The 27709-nt window shown below is 38.7% G+C and overlaps 2 protein-coding genes across 2 annotated transcripts in view; one reads left to right on the plus strand and one right to left on the minus strand.

Moving 5' to 3' along the window:
* The window catches only part of LOC145423547 (uncharacterized), a 170516-nt gene that overhangs the window by 103218 nt on the left and 39589 nt on the right, over positions 1–27709 (plus strand). The window lies entirely within an intron of this gene.
* Positions 1916–27709, minus strand: part of LOC113029868 (protein NLRC3-like) — a 30954-nt gene continuing 5160 nt past the window's right edge. The window contains exons 2-6 of the mRNA XM_080299413.1: positions 18910–19138; positions 14829–17436; positions 11290–11463; positions 4933–4979; positions 1916–4784 (exon numbers count right to left, since the gene is read on the minus strand). Coding sequence (XP_080155539.1) covers positions 15854–17436; positions 18910–19138 — 1812 coding nt within the window. The 3' untranslated portion in view covers positions 1916–4784; positions 4933–4979; positions 11290–11463; positions 14829–15853. The remainder of the gene's footprint in view (positions 4785–4932; positions 4980–11289; positions 11464–14828; positions 17437–18909; positions 19139–27709) is intronic.

Raw genomic sequence — 27709 nt, forward strand, 5'->3', positions numbered from 1 at the left:
GGGCGATAGAACGATAACGATAACGATATGTATTGCGAAATAACTTTTTCTCGATAGAAAAGTTAAACTATTGTGACAGGCCTCATCTCTCTTGTTTCCTGTGTGCAGACTCTCGTGTTTTATTAGTATTATTGACAATTTAGTAGTCTGTTTTGTTTGTTCTATTTTGAAACTTAAACGCTTTAGTGGCTGCCTTTTGTGTAGTTTGCAATATTTGCCTTTATTTATCTAAAAAAGTCTCATGTTCCTTAAGTACATCTACCCTGTTGAACTTATTATGGGAAATAAATATTTAAATCAAAACAAGCTGCTGATTATTTCACATTTTACTTGTGAGCAACGGCACATTTAAATCTTACAAATATAGTTATTTGGCTTATATTGTGATAGATATCGTTATCGCCTGAAATGAAAAAACATATCGTGATATGCAAAAATCTTATATCGCCCAGCTTTATATATATATATACACCCCTAATATATATATATATATATATATATTAGGGGTGCAACGATATTCGTATCGATATTGAACCGTTCGATACAGTGCTTTCGGTTCGGTACGCATATGTATCGAACAATACAACATTTTTAATTTATTTTATCAACTTTCCTTCTGACAATGCTGTCTGTGTTGAGCGCTCAGTGAATCTGCGTTCGACTACTCCGCCTAGGCTGCACTGTCGAGCGCAGATCCACTGAGCGCTCAACACAGACAGCATCGTCAGAAGGAAGAGCGCAGGGCAAGTTAACTTGCAACATGGCAAATTGAACCTCCCCCACCCTCATTCAGATCTGGCGTTTGGAACTATTTTGGTTTTCATGTGACGTATGACCCTGATGGTAAGCGCGTCATGGACTAAAGTAAAACAGTATGTTGGATGTGCCACGCAATGCTTAATTACATGGGTGGGAACTAGTGTGTTAGCGCAGTTAGCTCGTTAACGTGTTGGCCGTCTAGCCCCACGCACGGGGCGATCAGGGGTAGCTCGTTAACGGAGATTTGCCGTGTTGTGGCGTTAAGATCATTTCAACGAGATTAACGCTGACAGCACTAGTGGGAACAGAGACATTTCTCTGTAATAAACTCTCTTTTCCAAAGATGAGTGATTCCTCAATCAGATACAGGGCTCGCAATATCGCTAGCCCGACGTCCTGGTGTTAGCGATTTTTCCAGTCGGGCTACCAAAACAGATTTCCAATGTTACCATGTGTTTGTGTATGTGTAATGTCTTTACTTATACTGGTCAATAGACTTTAGTGAACACATTATTGAAAGGTGTTATTGATAGGGTTGTCTAGCACAACCCTATTGCTGGAACAATCAGAGACAATTGTACTGCCTCTAGCAAAGCACTGGACACCAGGCAGAACACTCTGTGTGATCTCGTGCACGAGGGAGATGCCTGTGACGAGCGCTGTTCCTGCCACTTGAACCCCAGTCACTCTCTGTCAGCTCCCTCGTAGCACTGCCCTTTATTGAGGTTATGTGAATATGCTTAGGTCATTAACATATGACATCTTACACCAGCAAAGAGTACCTTGTCTGTGTTAGTGTAGGTATGTGTGTGTATGTGTGTGTGTCAAGATATGGCCCTCTGAATGCCTCCTTAAAAAGGCGGTGCCAGGAGTCCAGCGGTCCACCTAAAGAAAGGGCTCCTATACTTGAACAGATAGACAGTAGGTGTCCACCTATACCATAAATCAGAAAGAGAAGATACCACCTTTCTCATGACCTTAGGATGTGTGTGTATGCCAGAACACTCTGGAAGGCACACAGTCTTTTCAGACTACTATGGATCAGACCTTTATCATTATACAATTGATTCTGTACCTCTAAGCATATATGATTATATATTTCTAAGTATAATTGACAATCAAACAATATAAATATGACAGTTATACATAAATTAAAAACAGTTTTTCAAGTATCTTTATTCCTCTGAAGCAGCTGCATTATAACCAATCTTGTCCTCTGTGGCCATTTAAAATAGCCTAAAATAACTGTTGTTATATTTGTTGCAGTTTCTGCTCCTCTTGGACACACGACTGTTGAAAAGACATATTTGATTTTCGATGTGACTTTTAACTGGATAAATATCAGATATATAAACGTCCCTCTGCAACAAGTCCAGCTTCTACCTCATGATAGGAATGTTTTTGTGGCTCAAGATGACCTGATATCTTTCATGATGGATACATTTGACTCATGTTTCACATATTATAGACCAACAAGTGCCCTTCTCAGTGTGAAGTGAACTGGAGTCTGTCTGTACTGGATCTGGATTCATCATCGTCCCTCCAACAGCGACATAGTGATCCGGCTCACCAATTGGTGAAAACGACCTACCGAGCCTGCTAGAAGGTGCAGGAGGGCCAATCTGAGCTAAAATTATGGAGCTAATAACTGCTAATAAAGCCAATTGATGGACCGATAACATGTATATTTAATGTCAGCTCCCTCCAAAATAAGAGTTTTTTTAAAAACTCAGACTGAGGTCTTATTTTGAAAGCCAGAGTTTGTTGAAGCTGTTTCCTGAAGGGGGACCCTGAACAATTAGAAAAAGCAGATTTTAAAACACTTAATGTCATCTGTGCTCATTAAACGGACATCATGCAGTTTATCTTCAAACCAGCAGAGGGCCACATATCACCAACAACGAAGAGTTCAAGAAGATGTTTGTGCCATCAGAGCTGTACGTATTGATCTGATCAATATTGAAGTTCATGTTTCTGTGATTGGTAGTGATGTGTCAGTCGCGAACGAAACGGCTCTTAGAGCCAGATCTTTGAAGTGAACGACGCGAGCCGGCTCCTTATTGGGATCCGTGGGGTTTTTTTTCTTTCTCTCACCCTCTCTCTCGCACTATTTTTCCCCTTTCTCTCCGCACGCGACTTGTGCTTTGCGCTGCAAACACAGGGGAGGGGCGGTAGTTACACTCACAGTAGAGCAGGAGGGAGAGAGAGAAAGAGACTCAGGGACAACAACATCACATTAGAAAGGTATAGTAATCATCCACAACTATTTTCAGTTGCGGGTGATAAAGGATTCAGAAAGTTTATTCTTGCAGGCCCATGCATCTTCTTTTTGTTTTCATATTTGATTTATTTATTACATTTTATGTGGAGTGAATAAATGAAAGTATATTTAAAGTATATTTACGGCACATACAAAGCCCGAAGCACGTAAAAACTCCAAAATACGTAAAAACTCCAAAACACGTACAAACTCCGAAGCACTAACAAAACCAAACAGAAGTGCTCCAGGATGCTAGACGCAGTGTTGAACTTTTGTTACCTAGCGGCTACACAACCCAGGAAGTACCAACAACTTGATTCTGTGTGTGGTAGTAACAGGTAAATGAACATTTTTTTAAATTATTTGAATATATATGAGTGCTTGTGTGTAAATACACAAACAATACACATATGCTTTCAATTGTGTAATTTAAGTGATCTAGGTAGCTGTTTTGAAAGTTCAGTTAACGCTAGAAATGTGTTTTGGAGTTTGTACATGCTTTGTCTCTAGGGGCCACCGTATATATTTATATATAAACATATATAAATAAAACCACTTTTTTTACATTAGTAATTCCTTTTGTGCATAATTTTATATTATTGTTAATAATAAATTAATTATTATTAACCTGAAGAGCCAGTTGGGAGCCGAAAGAGCCGGCTCTTTTTAGTGAGCCGAGCCGAAAGAGCAGGTTCTCTAAAAAGAGCCGGAAATCCCATCACTAGTGATTGGATCAGTTTTTAAAAGCAGCTATTTTTATAGATTGTCAGAAACATGAGAGAAACTGAATGTCTTTAATATTTGATACACTGAGTACTTTTGGATGTCTACTTATTCAGCCATGATGGAAACATCCCATAAAGAAAGATAAATCAAAAATTTGGATTCATTTTAATGAGCCCCATGACTTGTTGAAAATGCAGAGGAGCTGGTTGTGAAGTGAGCTTAAGAGAAACACAACATACTGATATTCACTGTGAACCTTTGAGTGGAAAAAGACAGAAAAACAACATGTGGATCCTGGAATAATGTGAGCTTCCATCTTTAAAGGACTGAAGAGGAAGAAGTTTACAATGAATCATTTAGAACAGTTTCAAACATCAACTGATTGAATCCATGAATCTGAAAACATGTTTCTGAGTGAAAGAGACAGACATGTACAGACTGAACTATCTGTTCAACATTCAGAGTGTTTCTCTAACAGGAGGACACTCTTTACACTTCACTCAGCACAGGGACACTGAGGAATCAGGAGGATAAGACCAGGCCATAAACCCAGGATAAAGAGGTTCAGTGAATGTGGTGTTGAAGGTGTGGAGGTGGATCAGAGTGTCAGAGGAGACTCTGTAGAAGGACAGAGTGCCAGCAGGACAGTCCACATACACTGCTACTCTGTTAGAGACAGAGGAGGAGGAGGAGGAGGTGACGGATACAAATTTTGTGTTGTAACAGACATAAACAGGACCATCATTAGTGCAGTATAGACTCCAGGAATGATCATTCCGTCCAAACCAACAGTCATTACCCTCTCCTTTCCTTCTGATTCTTCTGTAACTCACTGATATATAAACTTCTCCAGTCCACTTGACCTCCCAGTAACAGCGACCAGTCAGACCATCTCTGCACAGCAGCTGAGGAAGAATATCAAATCTGTCTGGATGATAAGGATATGACTGAACCTCCGCACGTGTCACCTTCCTGTTGTTGTCAGACAGTTTGAGGTTTGTGTGAACTGTGTTTGTGTCGATTGTGAGTTGACAGGAATCTGATGGAGAGAACAAACACAATCCAGCTGCAGTTATTGATCCATCATCTGTTCATTGATTGACACTTTGATGATGACTCCTGACATGATGAAGATGGTTGAATGTGTGCTGCTTTGTTTTCATGAATCCCATTAAAAACACACTTACACTTCTTCAGACCTGGTCTCAACCATTGGACTCCAGCAGGCTCCACCCTGAAAGGAGGAGGGGGGTCAGACCAGCACAGTCTCTTTCAGCATGCACACATCGACATTACATGGCTCTCATACACATACTGTTAGACACTGATAAAGGAACAGTCCAACATTTTCACAAATACACTTCAATCCATACGTGGATCAAACTGCTGATGATTTGAACTGATCCTGGATCCGTCAGTACTCCACTGTATGAATGAAATATGACTGATTCAAACTGTCACCTTCATTATCCTTATATTCCTCTTCTGTTTAGCTGGAAAGGACACCTCCCTGCCATCGCTGCCAGCTGTTTTTCTCCACAAGGAGAGAGGAAACAGGTGTCTAACAATATCAGACGTCCTCACTTTAAAGCCTCATTTTAAATGAATGTTACATTAATGTTCATTGTAATAGCTGTAATTGGGCTTATTACACAGCGGGGACATGAATAGTTTTGTTACAGGCCAAGTACAGCTGGATTTTATGACAATAAAGCTAGCTTACTTTTGTAACATATAGGTCTACTTTTAATTAAATTTCTACCATTTGCAGTGTTGGGGAGTAACGGAATACATGTACTGCTGTTACGTATTTAAAATACAAAATATTATGGGGCGCCGTTTGTAAAGTGAAACATGCTGAAATTAACGGCAACATTTTTCCACATTTAGCTCAAAACAAGTCATTTTTTACAACATTTAGTAAAATATTAGTAACTTTTCATATTTAAAACAGAATTTTAAATGTTAAATCTAAATGTTAAATATTCAATCTAAATGTTAAATGTTAAATCTAAATATTATATTTAAATCTAAATGGTAAATGTTAAATCTAAATATTATATTTAAATCTAAATGTTAAATGTTCAATCTAAATCTAAATGTTAAATCTAAATGCTAAATGTTAAATGTTAAACCTAAATGTTTAGGCTAATATGCAAATTTATTGTACGGATCAACGGAAATACCAAAATAAAAGCTTCCCGAAAACCTCCGGTGCAAAATTGTGTCTGTTCTCCTCCTCACTTCTCCCTGCCATGTGCTGCTTCACTTCTTGCCTACGAGCATGTCCAGCGATTTTGCTGGACATGCGCTGCAGCGATTGTGAAGTGGAGACTGCAGCTGCTAAGAGTGCACTACTGCTGAACCTTTGGATGGCCGACAAAACGGATCTTCTGATGTTTTCAGCTAAATCGCCGGACGTGCTTTCTCATGGTCGGGTTATGGCTGAATTCCAGTGGAATGACGGTCCCGCCATAATAGACGTTCCAGCCATGTGTTCCAGCCCTAAACCTAACCTTATCCCTAACTATAACTTTACTAGCAGTTAAATGACGTAAAATAGTGTTTTCCAAAGCGATTTTTAGAAAATGAATGAACATGTGTAGATTGAGTCCAAACGGTTCTCATGTGCTCTCCTTTTTCCGATGCCGTAATTTAGGAAAGTGTTGGGTACCCGAAAGCATAAAATGTTGACAATTTCTCACCTAGCGAAAATTATTACGCTTTGGGAGTGAGAACGTGTCTGACCACTACCGGCACACTTTTGCACCGGAGGTTTTCGGAAAGCTTTTATTTTGGTATTTCCGCTGATCCGTGCAATAAATTTGCATGTTAGCCTAAACATTTAGATTTAACATTTAGCATTTAGATTTAACATTTAGATTTAGATTTAAATATAATATTTACATTTAACATTTAGATTTAAATATAATATTTAGATTTAACATTTAACATTTAGATTTAAATATAATATTTAGATTTAACATTTAACATTTAGATTGAATATTTAACATTTAGATTTAACATTTAACATTCTGTTTTAAATATGAAAAGTTACTAATATTTTACTAAATGTTGTAAAAAATGACTTGTTTTGAGCTAAATGTGGAAAAATGTTGCCGTTAATTTCAGCATGTTTCACTTTACAAACGGCGCCCCATAAAATATGAGTAACATTATTCCGTTACGCTTACCGTTTAAAAATGTGATATTCAGAATACAGTTACTTCACTGAAATAGATGGATTACATGGTGGTGTTTTCCTGCTTCATATGTTAGTCTGTCCTCTCTCTACTTTTGGTAATCCCATGCCAGTGGAAACTGTTGAGGTTTAAATTTATAATTTTGAAAGTTTATATGCTGATTATATTGCTTTATATAAGAAAGGCCTTACTCTGAGTACACTCTGTGCCAAAAGTCCTGACAGGAAACTGCATGCTTTTGCAGAAGCATAGGACCTGCTGCAGAAAGTGAAACCAACTAGGTTGTTTGATCGAAACTTAAAGTGTGATGTGACGTAGAGAGTGAGTATATAGCTAGGCTTCCGTTTGTGCTTGTATGTAAAATTAAAGATCATTTTTTTGAGTTTGACCACTTTGAGCCCTGTATCTTTCTTGGCCGTAAAGAATACAAAAGAACTGGGATTTAATGAAACCCAAACAAAACGCGCATTAAGAGGCTCTGATGCCTGTGTCACAATCTCGCGGCCCATGTCACCGCTACTTGCATAATGACATGAAGAAATATTTCTTAAAAAAATGTTTCAATATGAAGGAACTGTGAGCAGACTGTTACAGGCATACCCCTTTAAGAATGCAGCCTCATGGGCAGTTTAGTCTGTGCTGCAGGGAGAATGTGTGGGACTGCCCCTCCCGTTATATGTGTGTGAGCATGAGGGAGGGAGAAAAAGGAGAGTGGAAAAGTACAAGTTGTCACCGACCAGAAACGGGAGATGGAAGCATGTAAATATAACAATAACCACTGCACTAAGTTGTTAAGACTCAACTGTACACTGTGTTCTTGTTATTCAACGCCTCTCTCTCTCTTGCTAGCAAAATTGACCCAGACAATAAAGCTAGTTACCAGCTACGAGCCCAACACAGAACCCGACGCATTAGCCAGAGCTCCCTTTACTTTGGTTCGGAACAGCGCACCTGTTTTATATACGTGCAGAATAGTTTTCTATACGAGATCACTGCAAAAGGCGCAGCCTGACCTAATGTCCACCCTGTGGATTACTTAATATATTATCATGCTTTTTACAAGTACATGAATGTACTATTTCTATATGATTTATTACTATTACTGAATATAATTCGCCATACCAATACCTACCAGATTTTTAAAATCTTAATATAAAATGAGTAACGGTAGTATTCAGAATACGTCACTCTCATTGAATAATATAATGGAATACATTACAAAATACATTCTGTGGAAGTATTCTGTAATCTCTAGTGGAATACATTTTAAAAGTAACCCTCCCAACACTGACCATGGGGCAATATGACAGAATGCTCTCCAAAAAGCCTTGTGTTTTAAATAGGATAGGAATTTGCGTTTCCTGATTGTTCTGCTGCCTCTTTAAGATTCTGATGGTAAACATGTTTAAACAATGTGTATATTCTTGATCCTAGATATTCTTTATCACTTTTAAATAGTTTCCACATTTAATTGTTTTCTCATGGTGCTCATCAATTTTAATGTTCATTTTGTGTTCTATGTGTGCTACGTATTGGCTTTAAAAGTGCTATAAATAAAGTAACAAAGAAATAAACAAATCTTGCTAATAATTAATTTTTTCTTGATTTTCTTGATACCTCTTCTTAGTGCTAAGGTAGGTTAGACATGAGCCTACTTTGTGCACTGGTGAGCAGTCATGTTGGAAAAGGAAGACGCTATCTTTAACTCTCTAGGGTCCAGGGTATAATTTGCCTTTCTTGACTACTTTTGATTTGACCTCTATATTTCACCTTTAAAAAAATGTTTATCTTGCCTTGTTTAGTCCCGTTACTTTCAGCACAACGTCAAATATCTGAAATTGAAATTACTATATTAGCACAACTGATCTAAATTCAGAGAAAAAAAAATTAAATCCGAGTAGAAAAAGTTATATTTTTTACTGTAAAAACCACAAACATGTTTAACGAATCATTTTCATAACTTGAAATGCAAATAGAAATGACACATTTCTAAAAATTATGCACAAGGTTTGCACACCAAAGTTTAATGGTACTATTTTCCTAAAAGTACAGCAAAGGCCTCAGGCATTTTTTATATAACCATTTAAAACTATTTACAGATGAATCAGGTGTTCTGCATCAAATAAGAAGGCACACAAATTATATGTGCCAGTCCCAAAAATTGTTTCTGTTCACTATAAAACAGAGGAGAACACCACAGGCCTAAACCCTGCAGGTCTGACAACAGGAGGTGTATATGTCCAGTTTTCCAGATGGAGACAGCGTTTACACTGGAATCTGACTTTGGTGGCTGTTTTGGAGCAACTGTGACATTCAGCAGTATAACTGACACACAACACAAAACTACAGCCTCCAAAGACGCTAAACGTTACTAATGTCTCACATATGAAAATTCATTCTCTCTATTTCTTTCGCTTGCCTGCTTTCTCTCACCGGTGTCACCCCTAAAACTTCTCCCTCTTCCTAAAGAACCAAATGCCACATGTTGCCATTTCATGCTTGGATAAAATGGTCAAATGGTCATTTGACCCTTTTCTTTCCAAGCTCCTTAGACTACGATGACCTGGATGACTGAGAACTTTCACAGACATTGGCTGACATGGTAAACTTTTACACCAAGAGGGAAGAGGTGTTTTGTTTTTTTTCACTCGCAACCGGAGAGTGTTTGCTGCCCCTGTCCTTAGAAAACGCTGTTTTCACCGTAAACACCACTGTTTTGTTCAGAAAAAAAACATTGCATGTATTTTTTATCATAACTCTGGTTTTACGTGGCCTATCGACACAATTTAAAAACTGGTATATAGTTTAAGTCCACACTTTCGACCCAAGTTGAAACGGACTCTGAGTCCTCTTGTTGCTGAGTCGTCTTAAATTGTTGTGTGATTTTGACACGCCGGCGTGTCCGTTGATCCCAGAGGGTTAAACTGTTTCTTCAAATTTGGGAGGATGAAATTGTCCAAAATGTCTAGCATTGTCTAGCATTTTTATATATTTTATTTTATTATTTTTTACTATTTAATTTGTAAAAATGTGTATACACACACACACACACACACACACACACATAGAAAAACATTTAGTATACACATCCAGAAATGCATACACTATTATATATTGTACATATATTTATTAGTTTCAGGTTGGCCATTCTTGTATTTTGCTCGTTTGTGTTGTTGTGTTTGCACATCTCTGTTGCTTGTGGGGCTCGCACACAAGAATTTCACTCGCATGTGCTGTGCCAGTGTGCCTGCACATGTGATGTGACAATAAAAGTGATTTGATTTGATTTGATTTGATTTGATTTGAGAGTTCCTTTCACTGGAACCAAGAGACTGAGCCCAGCCCCTGAAAAACTACCTTGCACTGTAATCCCGCCCCACCCACCACCAAACTTAACACTTATCCATTGGATAGTCAGAAGTAGAAGTGTGATTTATCATTCCAGAGAACACGTCTTCATTGCTCTGGAGTCCAGTGGCAGCGTGTTTTACATCACTGCATCTGACACATTCCGTTGGGCTTCATGATTTACGGTTTGGATGATGCTGCTTGCCCATGGAAACCCATTCCATGTAACTCTCCTTGCACTGTTGTTGAGATAATCTGAAGACCACAAAGTTTGGTGGTCTGTATTGATTGACTCTACAGAAAGTTGGTGACATCTATGCTTGATACACCTCAGCATTCAATGGCATAAGGGCTGTGTATTGCCACTGATTTCTATAATCGATTTAATTCCTCTTCACAAGGTCCTGTTCGATTAGATCACTGATTTGATTCTGAAAATTTTTGCCTCAGACAGTCAGAAGTATTATAGTTCTTATCAGTACTGAAACTTTAGAAGCTCATCAGAGGTGTAAGCATCACTGCAGATGTCTTTGTGTCAAAGTAACTGTGGATAAAACACAGAAAACATGAAGGAGATTTTCCTGGCCTGGCTTCTTATAGCAGAAAACAACCTTTAAAATATTCTGCAGTGAAACAAAAATGAAAGAAAACCATGAATCAACATCTGAACATTACCTGATGCTGCTGAAGTGAAGCAGAGCAAAGTTACGGAGGTTTTATTAGATACACAGATAAGGGTTTGCAATTTGGCATCATTTAAAAAGTTCACATTAATAATAACTCATAATTAAATGCAGAGAGGCGTATAAACACATAATGAGTCAAAAGAGGTGAAAGAAGGAGAAATAGTGCAATAGATAGATGGAATAGATAGATTTGCTGTCTGTCATTGTTTATGTTATGTCTGCGTGAAACAAACATGAATTAAAGAATCAAATTATTTAAAGGAAATGTTTCCAGCTCTTCCTCCTCCATCAGACATTCTCTCCATACCTTAGAGTGTCCAGTCTCCAGCCTGGATCCTGCAGTCCAGCCGACAGTAGCTTAATTCCTGAATCACCTGGATGATTGTAGCTCAGGTCCAGCTCTCTCAGATGGGAGGGGTTGGAGCTCAGAGCTGAGGCCAGAGAAGTACAGCCGTCCTCTGTGATCAGACAGCCTGACAGCCTGCAGACAAAAAACAACAAAAAACAGTTCAGCTGTGAATACTGGAAGCCAATGTAGCAGTTTCAAATTTGTTTCTGTGTAAAATGCCCTGGACCCAGAAATACTATGGTCACTGGAATGCCTTCATGCATATTTCTGATAACCAATAACCAAAGTTTTTTATTTATTAAACTTTTTTCTACTTGATGGGTGTGTCACAGAACAGGGAACAGGGAATTGGTGGTTTATGAGAAGTTTATGTTTTAGGCCACACTTGCTACTTTTCAAATAATATTTTCAGGACAGTAAAGTACCTTTAGCGTTGAAAGAGGCGGCTAAATAACAAATCATTTGACACTGCTGGTGGTGACACAGCTGGAGAACCACAGACCATACTGCTAGTGACATACTAAGAATTGAATTTGCTGGTGATTGAAGATAAAGTGTATTACAAGTCTAGTACAATTTAAAATAAGTCACCCTGTAAAAATTTGAAATTAACTGATCTGAAATGTTTAAGCTACGCAAATCACCAAATTGTGTTGTAACAGGAAGTGATACAATAACACAGTGAGAACTAAAGATTATAGCAAACATGTTATTAAAGCTTCTCTACCATAATGAAACATCTGTGAGAAAGCTGTAAAGGACTTACACAGAAACACAATAATAAATGCTACCATTCACACCTACAGCCAATTTACAATATTCACATGACAATAGTAGTTGGAGGAGTATTGGCTCAAATTGTGGTCATAATTTTTTTGTGCTCAGGTTCCCTGGTTGTGTGTGGATTTCAACTTACAAGTACAATTTTTTCTTCCTTTCAGCTGATTGGTCAATGTCATGTCAATCACAAATTTAACAGTCCAATCAGAGAACAGATGGGTTTGGCTGTTGGAGAGGCGCTTTACTGAGCTTCACATCCTGGAAGAATAAATGCCCTTTCACATGCCAGCCCAGCATTTTCCTTCATCACCACAATGGAAAACAGTCTGTGTGTGTTTATACTTGTAAAGTGGATACACAGCCAGGGAACCCGAGCGCAGAGTTTTACACGTAGATTTTTGCTTTGTATCTGTAACCAGACCTTAACCAAAAAATTTGTAACTCGTGTAAATATTTTTTTACAAACACAAATCTTTTTTACACGCACACAAATTGTCATCTGTAGATGCACAAATATACCATTTTCACATATTTTGGTTTACAAGGTTACAAAACTCAGTTCACAAATAACCATTTGATTTAAAAGTACAATATATTTATGACCACAATCTGAGCCCACAGAGGAGAATCCACACAGGCACAGGGAAAGCATGAAAAATTGCTTTGTGGCACCAATGCATCTGAGGCAAATACATGTTGATTCTCAAGGGGCGACACAACAGATAAAAGAAGTACCCAATATATAAGCTTGGATTTCTGCATAAACTGACACAGAACCAATGAGGGTTATGGTTATTGGCTATGTATCGTAAACAGATAAACCGGACTAAATTCTGCAGCAGACAGTGGAGCACTTTATCTGTTTCAACTTCACTGCCACTGTCACGGTTCTGGGTAAGTTTGACCCAGTATTTTGAGTTATGTTTTGGTGTGTGTTCGCATTTTGGATTCTTTAATCATTGTGGTGCTTTAGATGATGATGATTATTTTTATTATTATTATTATTATTATTATTATTATTATTATTATTATTATATTATTATTATTAATAATAATCTGTGTTTCAGTTATTCTTGTTTAGGGATTAGTTCTTAGGTTTGTGTTCTCATGTTAATTGCAGGTTTAGTTCAGTGTCTAGTCTGTCTCTCAGTGTTGTGTCTGCGTCTTTGTTTGGTGGATTCTTGTTTCCTGTTTTATTGTGAAAGTCTATGTCTTATGTCAGTGTGTACAGCTTTGCTCCCCCTGTCTCATTAGTCCAATCCCTCCCGGCTGTGTCTCCCTCCTGTTGCCCATTCCCTGATTACCACCCTGTGTATATAAGCCCTTTTTTTTCCTGTGCTCGGTGTCGTACCCTCAGATTCTGCCTGTGAGTTTCCGGTTCTCAGTGTTCGTTGTTCTGTTCATGTTTTGTTCATTGCCAGCAATAAAGCTGTGGTTTTCTGTTGAAATTTGGCTTCACGAGTCCTGAGTTTGGATCCTCACCTCCGCCTGCCCGCACACAGAGCCCTGACAGCCACAGGATCAAATATAGAAAATATTTCCTATATTATATTTAGTGCCTTCTTTTGTGGAATCTTTTACGTTTCAGTTTGTTTGTGTTACTGAATGTAGCTGAATAAGTATATATCCAAAAAGAGACCCAAAAACCTTTTATCCATTTTTACAATTGAGAGGTGCGGTTGATTTCTTTTTTGACTTCCTTAAGGTTTTGCCAACTTACAGGTTAGGATTTTATTTCCTATGTTGAAAACATCAAGTTTACATGTAATAACATGTGAAATAGAAATGAAATGGCCACTGCCATTTTATTGATTATTTTTTTTAAATTTAGTTTACAAAGTTAATTTTGGATTAGTTTTTTTTTTAAATTTAAGTCAAAAGGGATGAATGAGAAGAGTTTTAAAATTCTCATCATGTATTCAGACAGAAATAATTTCATGAGGGTGTAAGGGTTAACATGAATAAATCAAACTCCAATGTATAAACATACTTTGTAAATTGTTACAGAATACAGAAAATGAATCAAACTGGAAAGTTTTGTTGATGGAAGTAAACATTTTTGACTTATTGGACAAGACAAAAGAATAATTTTTAGAAACCGTGCTTTATACTTCCTTTTAGCCTTTGCTGTAGTGCCACAGAGTTCATTCCTTTCATTCTTTCTGGGTTTATTGCATAACTGTTGGGTCTCTGGTGATGTCCTATGTTTGACTTCTCTTTTAGACCTGGTCTTCCCATTAAATAAAACGTCCATTCTCTTCTGCTTGTTCTTTTCAGGGTCGCTACCATAGGGCAAGAGGCAGGGTACACCCTGGACAGGTCGCCAGTCTGTCACAGACCTAACACATAAGGACAAACAACCATTCACACTCACATTCACACCTGTGGGCAATTTAGAATGATCAGTTAACCTAACCCCACTAATTGCATGTCTTTGGACTGTGGGAGGAAACCGAAGTACCCGGAGAGAACCACACAAAAAACGGGCAGAACATGCACACTTCACACGGAAAGGACACAACGATGTGGCAGAATCAACCTCAGGACTTGCTAACTCCTGTGCCACTGTGCTGGCAGGTTTGAAGATTTGAAGTACATTGTCTGCAATCCAGTATGAAACAGTTTGTAACAAAGAAAAGAAATTGATATGTTATGAATCTCAAAAGACCAGCGCTTAAAAAGCATGTTATGCTGAAAAAGCATATTATGCGCCTCACCTGAGAGTTTCCAGGATACAGTTTGGACTCTTCAATCCAGCAGCCAACAGCTTTACTCCTGAGTCTTGCAGGTCATTATTACTCAGGTCCAGTTCTCCAAGACTAAAAACCTTAGAGATGAGAACTGTGCACAGAGCTTCACAGCTTCTCTCTGAGAGATTACAGCCAGACAGTCTGAAAAAAGGTTATATTTGTGATCGAATTAAATGACTTATTTTCAACTTACCACAAGGAAAACAAACAATTCTATGTCCACATCATAAATGAGAATACAACTCAAAATTCATGCATTAAAAAATAGAACTTGCTTTGAAACAGCACAGTCACACTAGTGATGGTAAATTTGATTCTTTTTACTGAATCGAGTTTTAATGAGTCACTCACCAAAGTGAATCAGATTTTTTGAGTCATTTGATTCACTGAGTCAGTTGACCAGAGAGTGCAAAAAATTTACATTTTCACTCAAACTCAATTTGTTTCTCTTTTCATGTAAATCCCACTGCTAAGACGAATGATTCTAAAAAAAAAACCCCAACTATTTTATAGAGCAAAAAAGAGCAAAAACATTTCTAAAATAAATAAACATTTATTTTGTTTATTTGTATTTTATTAGTATTTTCCTTAAATGTGTCAAATATATATTTTCTCATCTAAATGTCCACTGAGCTGTGAGCCAGGGGGCGGTAATGCTCCTTAACATTGGTTGCCAACCAAGAAGAAGAAGAAGCTGTGAGGCAGGAGTGAGTGAGTGAGTGAGTGAGTGAGTGAGTGAGTGATTCGTTCGCTCTATGATTCAACACAGGAGGGAGGGGGTGAGCGAGTCCTGAGTGATTCACTTACGCTTACGATTCAGTACAGGAGGGAGGGGGTGATTAGCTCAAATGTGCTGTTAGCATGTTAGCAGAGCGATGCTACTGTGAACCGAGGAGCTATTGTCTTGATGTGTGCTTCTACTCAGGGTTTTTTCTTCCAGTTCAGAGGAGAAATGCTTTTGTTATGAAACTGGCTGTTGTCCCCCCACTATTTTAATTATAAGCTATAAGATTGATGCTTTTCTCTGCAGACAGATTCTCACTGAGCTTCTTCTTGAGGTACTGGACTGTTTCCTGTTTGGTACTTCCTGTCTGTGTCAGCAGGCCTCGTAGGAGAGTCTGATTGGTCTGCAGTGAAAGACCCAGGAGGAAGCGGAGGAACAAGTCCAGGTGTCCATTTGGACTTTGTAAGGCCTTGTCCGCAGCAATCTGGTAGAAGTGTCTCAATGCAGATTCTTCTCTTCCTTCAGACTTCTGGGATGTAATTACTCGCTCTTCCAGCAGATTAACTCCGGAGTTTATAAAGGTCAGATGGACATGAAGAGCAGCCAGAAACTCCTGAACACTCAGATGGATGAAGCAGAACACCTTGTCCTGGTACAATCCTCTCTCTTCTTTAAAGATCTGTGTGAACACTCCTGAGTACACTGAGGCTGCTCTGATATCGATGCCACACTCTGTCAGGTCTGATTCATAGAAGATCAGGTTTCCTTTCTGCAGCTGATCAAAAGCCAGTTTTCCCAGAGACTCAATCATCTTCCTGCTCTCAGGACTCCAGTGTGGATCTGTCTCAGCTCCTCCATCATACTTGACCTTCTTCATTTTGGCCTGAACCACCAGAAAGTGGATGTACATCTCAGTCAGGGTCTTGGGCAGCTGTCCTTCCTCTCTGGTTTCCAGCACATCTTCCAGAACTGTAGCAGTGATCCAGCAGAAGACTGGGATGTGGCACATGATGTGGAGGCTTCGTGATGTCTTGATGTGGGAGATGATGGTGCTGATTTGCTTCTTCTCTCGGAATCTCTTCCTGAAGTACTCCTCCTTCTGTGGGTCAGTGAACCCTCTGATCTCTGTCACTCTGCCAACACATTCAGGAGTGATCTGATTGGCTGCTGCAGGTCGTGTGGTTATCCAGAGGCGAGCAGAGGGAAGCAGTTTCCCCCTGATGAGGTTTATCAGCAGAACATCCACTGAGGTGGACTTTCTAGGGTCAGTTAGGATTGTAGTTTTTTGGAAGTCCAGAGGAAGTCGACACTCATCCAGACCATCAAAGATGAACACAACCTGGAAGTCTTCAAAGCTGCAGATTCCTGCTTCTTTGGTTTCAGTAAAGAAGTGATGAACAAGTCCCACCAAGCTGAACTTTTCCTCTTTCAGCACATTCAGCTCTCTGAAAGTGAATGGAAATATGAACTGGATGTGCTGGTTGGCTTTGTCTTCAGCCCAGTCCAGGGTGTATTTCTGTGTTAAGACTGTTTTCCCAATGCCAGCCACTCCCTTTGTCAGCACTGTTCTGATTGGTTCATCTCTTCCAGGTGAGGCTTTAAAGATGTCTACTTGTCTGATTATGGCTTCTAGACTGTCTGGTTTACTGGATGCTGTTTCAATCTGTCTGACCTCATGTTCATCATTGACCTCTGCAGTCCCTCCCTCTGTGATGTAGAGCTCTGTGTAGATCTGATTCAGAAGGGTTGGGGTTCCTGCTTTAGCAATCCCCTCAAACACACACTGGAACTTCTTCTTCAGTGCAGATTTAAGGTTTCGTTGACTCCACTGAAAGCTCCTAGTTCCGGTTCCTGATTGACCCGATACACACACACACATCAAGGATTTATGAAGTGCACATAGTTCAAAAATGTATTTTGAATATATTTTTGTGTATTTCTTGAGACATTGTTGAATGTCTTAGCAGCGTAAATATTTATGGAATAGTCTAAGGAGCTTGGAAAGAAAAGCGTCTGGACTTGTTTAAGTTGCTTGAAGAAGTTTCACCTCTCATCCGAGAAGCTTCTTCAGTTCTAAGGGTCAAATGGTGGAGAGTCCCAGATTTAAGCTCTGTGGGAGTATCCCCCCAAAGAGGGACAAAGGACCCCCTGATGATCCTCTACCTAATCACATGAGCCGAGGTGTGAAAACGGGTGTGGGTCACAATCAGCCAGGGTTTCGGGTGAGCTCATTGTGAAATCTGGCCCCACCCTATCATGTGATTTCCTGAGGTCAGACAGCCCAGGATGTGAGTGGGCGTTAAGGCGTCTGGGAAGGGTTCTCAAAACTGGATTATACATGGCAGACAGTTGGTGTCGTAAACCACCGCCTCTGTTCAAAGATGGTCGCTCACAGTGGACATAAATGGCTTCTTTCACTCCTCTTTCAAGACCAAACACCAGCGAGGGAGGATAAGAAAGACAGACACAACAACATTGTCATCCCCTATGTGGGCGGTGTATCAGAAAAACTCAGGAGAGTTTTCTCCAAGCACGACATCCCGGTGCATTTCAGACCCAGCAACACACTCAGATAGAAACTGGTTCATCCCAAAGACAAAACTCCAAAACACAAACTTAACAATGTGGTGCATGCTGTACAGTGCAGAGAGGAATGCCCAGACCTCTACATTGGAGAGACCAAACAGCCACTTCACAAGAGCATGGCGCAAGATAGAAGAGCCACCTCCACAGGACAAGACTCAGCTGTTCATCTGCATCTTAAGGATAAAGGACAGTTTTTCGAGGATGCCAGTGTTCACATTTTGGACAGAGAGGACAGATGGTTTGAAAGAGGAGTGAAAGAAGCCATCTATGTCCACTGTGAGCGACCATCTTTGAACAGAGGCGGGGTTTACGACACCAACTCTCTGCCATCTATAATCCAGTTTTGAGATCCCTTCCCAGACGCCTTAACGCCCACTCACATCCTGGGCCATCTGTTCTCAGGAATTCGCATGATAAGGTGGGGCCAGGTTTCACAATGAGCTCGCCCGAAACCCTGGCTGATTGTGACCCACACCCGTTTTCACACCTCGGCTCATGTGATTAGGTAGAGGATCATCAGGGGGTCCTTTGTCCCTCTTTGGGGGGAAACTCCCACAGAGCTTAAATCTGGGACTCTCCACCATTTGACCTTAGAACTGAAGAAGCTTCTCGGATGAGAGGTGAAACGTCTTCAAGCAACTTAAAAAAGTCCAAACGCTTTTCTTTCCAAGCTCCTTAGACTACGATGACCTGGATGACTGAGAACCTTCACAGACATATTTATGGAATAATTCTCACTTCTCAGCAAACGCTCAGCGAACTTATTCTGTTTCATTCTCTGCAGTAAGTCCACTGTAATCGTCACAAATGCTTCTCTGCTTCTCTTGCTCTGTTCCTCATTCACACTTTGTAAGACATCCTCGTCCTCACATTGACTCTTAAAACATTGTAGGTCATCTGGACTCAGATCTGTCTGGATTTTCTTCAGCTCGTTCTTCACAAAAGTGATGATTTTGTCCTCCAGTATCTGGAACAGAATATTTTATGAATGACCCAGAAACTTTTCTCACAACACAGACAAAAAAAGTACACAGGAGGAGGTATGTTTCTGGGAATGATTTTAATTAGGCACCATAAACACAATCCCTCAATGAAATTCAAACTCTGGCTCTCTAAAAGAATTGGGAAAAGGTAAAATCCACATATCTAATTTGTTCTACTGCTCTTAAATCTAAATGTTGTCACTAAAAGGTATCACGCATGTTGTTCATAAGAACCTTTATCTCATACACACAACTTTAAGGATGCTCTATCTGCAGCTGAATCTGGATGTTATGGAACATTTATCCGATCTGGTGACGCAAACAGTAAAACTCTTTTCTCAACTATATTTGTGTCTTTTAGCCACCTAAGTGTTACCTAACTGTGCGGTGTAACACTTTTATGCCCCTTTTCAGTACTGTAATTTGTACGATCCCTCAGCAGCTGGCTCTAATTAATCCATACAGTACATTGTATGACCACTGTTAGTATTGAAAATTATTATATTTTGTTTATTAAATGATTAAATAAAGCTGTTTTAATTATTTTCATATACACACTGCAATTGTGCTCATATCAATTATGCTTTGTCTTTTGAGGGATGGGAGCTTCATTCGGCGTGATTTTCTGGATTGAAATATTGTAGGAATGACGTAGAAGTGCAGAGAGATTTGCTACACGATTACAATTGATAAGTAGCAGGCTATTTTCTTCTCAGGAAGTCCGAACAAGATATCCTGAAAGTGGGCTTTTAGAATCAGCAGAAGAATAATGGATAATAACATTATCAAGGCTAGGCAGGGAGGTATTTTTCTTTTCTGTCTCTTACAGAGGAGGGAACAAATACAAGACGAGGTCAGACACAGGCGAGAGGTTCCACAGGAGGCTCTCATGTTTGGAGAACATAGCCATGATAATCATTTGTTATTGTTGCTGTATAAAAACATGTAAGGCTGCTTCAGGGCATCCATAGCATGAGGCAGAATGTTGTATCAGACCATGGTCCATAGCGCTGTGTCAAATTTGTAATTCCCACTGCCATAACAAATTAAATTTTATTGAACGACAGAACTTTCTCCTGATTTCCTTCTGAAAATTTGAACATGACATATTCACAATCCATATTCCGTATGGATTATTATAATTGATCCTTTTTAGATTATAGAGACATGTGTGTGGTAGACTTCAGCTGGTGCAAATTTCAGCTGCTTGTGTTAATAATAGAACCCATTACTACTGTCCCTCAACAACTTCACTGGCTTCCTGTGAAATATCACAATGATTTTAGATTCTGCTTCTTTCTCCAAGTATCCCCATAAAGTCACAGCTCCATCTGGAAACAGAGAGGAAATGAGGAGAGTCCAGAAGGAGCTAAGTAGAGAGATAAGGAGGGGAAGGGACAGCCACAGGAGAAAGCTGGAGGAGCAGCTCCAGCAGAGTATTCCGTTACGTTACTCAATGAGAGTAAAATATTCTGAATACTTTGGATTACTTAATATATGGCGAACACAGCTACTGCCAGATTGGCGTCTCAGAATAGGTTGTGTGATTAATTATAAGTCAAATATATTTTGGTTGAAACAAAACACAAACAAACAAAAAGGAGAAAATGGCAAAGATGAGAAAAATTGAAGAAGATTCGGAGGAGATTAAGCTGTCGCTTAACTCGTTGTCAACAGACATCAAAAGAATAGTTAAGCAACAAGGAATTTTAACGACTTTAATGGACCAAATCAAAGAATTAAAAAGCTTGATTAAGGAAAAGTATAAAACAATCCAGCTCTTAGAAAGGAGAGTGGAAGATTTAGAACAGCATGCATGACTGGAGGACGTGATTATTACCGGTTTGGAAACCAAACACAGAAGCTACGCAAGAGTTACTGAGACTGGGAGTGGTGTGAGGTCTGGCGGAGATGAGCCCCCGGTGGAGGAGCAACAAACAGAGCGTCAGGTAGTGGAGTTTTTTGCGAGTAAAAAACTTCCCCTGCATAGCAACAACATCGTGGCGTGTTATACCCTCCCCAGAAAGAATGCCAGGGCACCTCCAGCAATAGTAGTAAAATTTGTGAATCGAAAACACAAAATTGAGCTACTGAGGCAGTCCAGACAACTTAAAGGGAGTGGAGTATATGTGAATGAACATCTCACAAAAAAAAAAACGCAGATATTGCCAGACAAGCCCGTATCATGCGTAAAGAAAAAAAAATCCAAGCAACATGGACAAGAAATTGCAAAGTGATGATAAAGCTCAATGGAACACCAGAAGAACCCAAGTTTGTAATGATCAGAGATTCCAAATCCCCCGTAGATTTGGACAACTACGGGGGATGATTACGCTGTTGCGGTCAGACGGCAGAAGGTCTGTTATGATGTGTTTGCTAACAACTAGCCGAACTTATTCAATGAAAGACAGTATTTCCGACTGGAGCGGGAAAATGGCAAGGTATGAGATAGTAGACTGGAAGAGTATTAGTGTGAAGCTGCAGGTGGATATGGAACTGGGATTGACGGTGTTACCATTATGCGTAGAGACGAGATATAGATCTGAGCCGCAGTTATTTATGGATCAGAAAGAATTGTATAGGTATGAGTGGTTTCCCAAAATATGTTGTGAAATACTTGGGTATGTCATAAGGATAACAGACATTTAAAGAATACCCAATCACAATGACTGAAGATTCGGATTACAAATTACATGATTTTGAAAATAATATCAATCCAGAAAGAAATGTCTTTAATGCAATTAATGTTACATGCGAGTATTATACTGAGAATCAATTTAGGGATAATGTTGACTTAGGCAATACATTTTCATTAATTCATTTCAACTGTAGAAGTATCTATAAAAGTTTTGTTCTGATCAATGATTTTTTGAATAATCTGAAAGGCAAGTCTAAAGTGATAGCACTATCAGAAACATGGATAGATGAGGAAAGGGGTTGGGACTTTCTCATTGATGGGTATGAATTATATCATATAAATAGATCTAATAAGAAGGCAGGAGGTATGGCACTTTTTGTTGATAGTGATTTGAAATGTAAACAGGTTGAATATATGTCTGTGGCTATTGATGATTTAATGGAGTGTGTGACAGTAGAAATAGAAATGGAAAGAAAGAGTAATATAATTGTTACTTGTATGTATAGGAGGCCTGGGACACTGATAGAAACATTCACAGATGTAGTAGAAGTTTTATTGAGCAAGGTAAAGGGAAATAAGACATTCTGTATTTGCGGTGATTATAATATTGAATTTTTAAAAATGTCCAATCATAAGGCATCATGAGATTTTTTTGAGTTATTATGGGGAAGAGGGTTCTACCCTCTGATTACTAAACCTAGTAGACTAACTGGAAAGTCAGCTACTTTAATTGATCACATTTTCATTAATTGCTTGTAAAGCAACATTATAAGTGGCCTTGTCATAAATGACATAAGTGATCATTTACCTGTTTTTGTTACTTTAGATTATAAAATGACACTAAAGGAGGAAGTGTGTCTGGACAGATATATGAGAATTAGAAAATGATGATGCAATAAATAAGTTCAGGTAAGATCTTATGAAAGAAGACTGGAATGAGGTTTATGTAAATGACGTCAATACTGCATACGAGGCATTCTTAAATATTTATTTGTTTTTTTATGAAAATCACTGTCCACTGGTATTATATCAGTAAAAGAAAAAGAAAACTACTGGTAAACCATGGATAACAAAAGGACTAGAAAATGCATGTAAAAAGAAAAATAAACTGTATAGAGATTATATAAAACTTAGAACAAAGCCTGCTGAAATGAAACATAAAGTTTATAAAAATAAGTCAGTATTAATTATCAGAAAGGCCAAGAAAGAGTATTATAATAGATTATTTTACAAATAAAAAAATAATGTTAAGGGTATGTGGAATATCTTTAAAAAAGTATTGGGTAATAAACATACATCCTTAAATTTACCTACTTACTTTAATAAGAAAAATAAGGTCGTACGTGATATGAATGAAGTGGTAAATGAATTTAATTTTTTTTTGTAAATATTGGGCCTAACCTGGCAAACTTAATTAGAAAACAGGATGATTTAGAATGGGATGACGAATGGAATGGTACAGTTTATGTTTTTAGGGGAAATCACTGATAAAGACATCATAGCTATTGTAGCAAAATCAAAAAACAAGACATCCACTGACTGTGATGGCTTAGACATGGTCATCGTAAAAAAAACCTTGGATTGTATAATCAAACCTCTCTGTTATATTTTTAATCTCTCATTTTATAAGGGTGTATTTCCTGACCGAATGAAAGTGGCAAAAGTTATCCCTCTCTATAAATCAGGAGACAGACATAGTTTTAATAATTATAGACCAGTATCATTGCTATCACAGTTTTCTAAAGTGCTTGAAAAAGTCTTTGCACAAAGATTTGATAGTTTCATTGACAAACATCAACGGTTAAGTGAAAGCCAGTACGGCTTTCGACGGAACAGATAAACAGCAATAGCATTAATGAATGCTATTGAAGACATTTCATCAGCAACACATAATAATAAATATACTATAGGGGTATTCATTGATTTAAAAAAAAAAAGCTTTTGACACTAGGCAACACTCCATCTTCTTTTCTAAGTTAAGTACTTATGGTGTGAGAGGAATAGTGTTGAACTGGTTAAGCAGCTATTTGGATAATAGGTCTCAGTATGTGCAGTGTTTAGGCAATTCATCTGATAGAATGAAAATAGAATGTGGGGTCCCTCAAGGTTCTGTTTTAGGACCAAAACTTTTTAATTTATATATAAACGACATTTGTGATGTGTCAAAAATGTTAAATTTTGTTTTGTTTGCAGATGATACTATTTTTATTGTTCCGGAGAAAACTTGAAAGAATTGGCTAAAATTATGGTTATTGAAATGAAATTTTTTTTTTAAAAATGGTTTGATGTAAATGAGTTATCGCTGAATTTGAAAAAAAAATAGTTCATGATATTCGGAAAACGTGTAAAGGAGGAAGAGGTAGTATTATCTATAGAGGGAGTATTAATTGAAAGAGTGACAGAATTCCATTTTCTGGGTGTAATAGTGGACGACAAGTTAACATGGAAATCACATATTGAACATGTTAAAAAAAGTTGGCTAAAAGTATTTATATCCTGGGTAATGTAAGATATATATTAGATTACAAGACAATGAGAATATTATATTTTTCATTGTTTCTACCCTATCTGAGTTATTGTGTTGAAGTATGTGGGAATACATACGTGACTAATATGAAACCATTAAATTTATTACAGAAGAGAGCGCTTCGAATTATGCATAATGTTAAATATAGAGAACACACTAATAGTTTGTTTATAAAATCGAAATTATTAAAACTAGAAGATATAGTGAAATTACAGACATTGATTATTATGTTTAGGGCAAAAAATAAAACACTACCTCTTAAGTTACAAAGTTTATTTGTATTGTGTTTGGAAAATGGGACCGGCAGAAGGAAGTTTTATTTTAACCATCGGTTTGCTCGAACCACACAAAGGCAAATGTGTCCAAAAGTCATAGGCATAAGAAACTGGAATTCTCTCAATGATCATCTTAAGTGTTGTACAAATGTTTCTCAATTTAAAATCTGCTATAAGAATAAAATGATGAACCAGTATGAAAAAGTTGAAAATAACATAATTTAATTGTAGAAAAAATTATCCTTTTAGTTTGATATTTAGTGGTATTGCTCATTGTTGAGTATATTGTTCTGTTTGGTTTGTTTTGTTATGTGCAGAATATTGTCAGAGTGTAATTTTGGTTGCCTACTTGTATTGTCACAGATAGGGGTCACGTGTTAATAAGAATTTATTCTTCTTCCTGCTCCTTTTCATGCATGGAAACAGTGTTACTTTAATTGAAAGGAAGGTTGTGTATGGGAAATGAATTACTGCTGTACCATGTGTGAAACAAAATAAATAAATAAATAAATATTATCATGCTGTTTACAGCTACATGAATGTGATTTATTACTATTACTGAAGGTCCGCGGCTCGTAGCCAAACCCAGCTTTACTTTGTTGTCTGGGTCAAGTTTGCTAGTGAGAGACAGAGAAAGGCGTTGAAAGGCTGCTTCAACTGAACTAATTATTTCAGAGGAAAACAGGAACACAGTGTACAGTCGAGTCTTAATAGCTTATTTTTCCGGTCGAGTGAACGCTGGCGCGCCTGGCTGCCGCTGCTCACCGGTTATTTTTATTTCTATCTTATCTTATCTTATTATCTTATTTTTGAAGTTGCTGACGACAATTTAAATCAAGTATCTAACTTGTTTTCGCAATATTTACGGGCTTCTATTGCTTGCGCTGCAGCTATCAGCGGTCTCTCCGTTTGTGTTCAGTGCTCGGCCCTGATTAAGATGCGGATCCACAGGGTGTTGGTGTGGCTCGTGCTCACCTGGGGGTTTTTTTTCCATCATTCATCACCCGGCGACAGCTCTTCTCCAGTATTCTGCTACGGAACTTTTACGGCTCCGTTTTTGCCTGGCTATCTCTCCACCGGTGGCTCTATACTTCTACCCGGACATCACCTTCCAGCCCCGCCGCAGGTATATCCACCGAGGGCTTCGGCGGAAGTTCAACATCAGTGACACTAACTCAATATTTTCCATCTGGTCAAAAACTCGTCGTCCTCCCTGCAAGACTGACCGGGCTATTGACCACAGTGTGCTGGCCTACCTGGCTAGATCAACTACGCCTACTATCAGGCATGGTAACTCCAGCATCAAGTTTGGTCTATTAAACATCCGCTCTCTCACTGGTAAGGGACATCTCGTCCATGATCTCCTCTGTGATCGTAAGTTGGACTTTCTTTGTTTGACTGAAACATGGCAACTGCCTAATGACTTTGTTTCTCTCAACGACTCTACTCCATCTGAGTTTGTTTACACCTGTCAACCTCGCATCTCGGGGAGGGGTGGAGGTCTCGCGATAATTCACCGGAGGCACTGGAAAGTGCTCCCTGTCTCTGCCCCTCCCTCCCATTCATTTGAATACACTGCACTACAGCTCCCTGGATCTACCCCCACCATCATATGTACTGTTTATCGGCCACCTAAGCCAAACAAGGAGTTTTTAAATGAATTTTCTGCTCTTCTCACTCATTTTTCTGTACTTTCTCCAAATCTGATCATTGCTGGTGACTTCAACATTCATATGGACAATAATAAAATCCCTCTTTCCAGAGATTTTACCTCCTGCCTGGAAAGTTTTGGGCTTCTACAGTACATAAAATTTCCTACTCATTCCAAAGGTCATATCCTGGATTTGGTCTGTTGTTCTGGCATTACCCCCACCCATTGTAAAGCCACTTTGTTTCCCCAGTCTGATCATATGTTTATTTCTTTTGATGCAAACATAACCGCTTCCAAAACCTGTATCTCTCGTAATATCACTTTTAGGAAAATTAGTAATATCAACCCAGCTGTTTTTTCATCTGCTGTCCATGACCTTCCATCTATCCACTGCTCCTCAACCCCTCATGAACTCGTTTGTCATTATAATGTCAACCTTCATAACCTTCTTAACATATTTGCTCCCCTTAAACATCGAACTGTCTCATTTTCCCGTTCAGCTCCATGGTTTACCTCCGACCTGCGTCACCTTAAAGCTAAAGGACACCAACTCGAACGTCTATTCAAGAAAACCGGACTTACTGTACATAAAGAAATGCACAATGATCATGTTTTGTTCTATAAGGACTGCATTGCCTCAGCCAAATCTGCTTACTACTCTGGTTTAATTAGTTCTAATGAAGGTAACTCCAGGTCCCTCTATTCGTTGTTCAGTAAAATTACAAAACCTCCTGACACATTCCCCTCCCAGATGTATTCTGTTGATTTTTGCAATTCTCTTATCTCTTTTTTCACTTGTAAAATCTCGGACATTCACTGTCAACTTAACTCTTTAGGAGCTCCTGACTCTGAAGCAGACTTCCTGGTTCCCCCACTGTCTCCCTGTCAGTTATTCCCAAGCTTTACTCTTCCCTCCATAACTGATGTATCTAATCTCATTAAAAAATCTAAGTCATCCACCTGTCTACTTGACCCTCTCCCTACTGTGTTAGTTAAAGCCTGTCTTCCCTCGTTAGCACCTCTCATAACCAATATTATTCATTCCTCCCTGAACACTGGGATTGTTCCTGAAGCACTGAAAAAGGCTTCTGTTATTCCAAATCTCAAAAAGCCTGGTGCAGACCCCAATAACTTTGATAATCTTCGCCCTATATCAAATCTCCCCTTTATTTCAAAAATTCTTGAAAAAGTTGTCGCCGCCCAGCTTCATTTACATCTTAATGACCATAATCTCTATGAACAATTTCAATCTGGTTTCCGCCCCAATCATAGCACAGAAACTGCTCTGTTAAGAATTACCAATGACCTTCTGATGGCAGCTGATTCTGGTCTCCTATCCATTCTCATCCTCCTCATCCTCATCTTAGTGCGGCATTTGATACCATTTCTCACAATATTCTCCTGAACCGGTTAGCTTCCATCGGTATTAGTCATACCCCACTTACCTGGTTTACCTCCTATCTC

Source organism: Astatotilapia calliptera, chromosome 3 (genome assembly GCF_964374335.1).
Source record: "Astatotilapia calliptera chromosome 3, fAstCal68.1, whole genome shotgun sequence".
Classification (NCBI taxonomy): Eukaryota; Metazoa; Chordata; class Actinopteri; order Cichliformes; family Cichlidae; genus Astatotilapia; species Astatotilapia calliptera.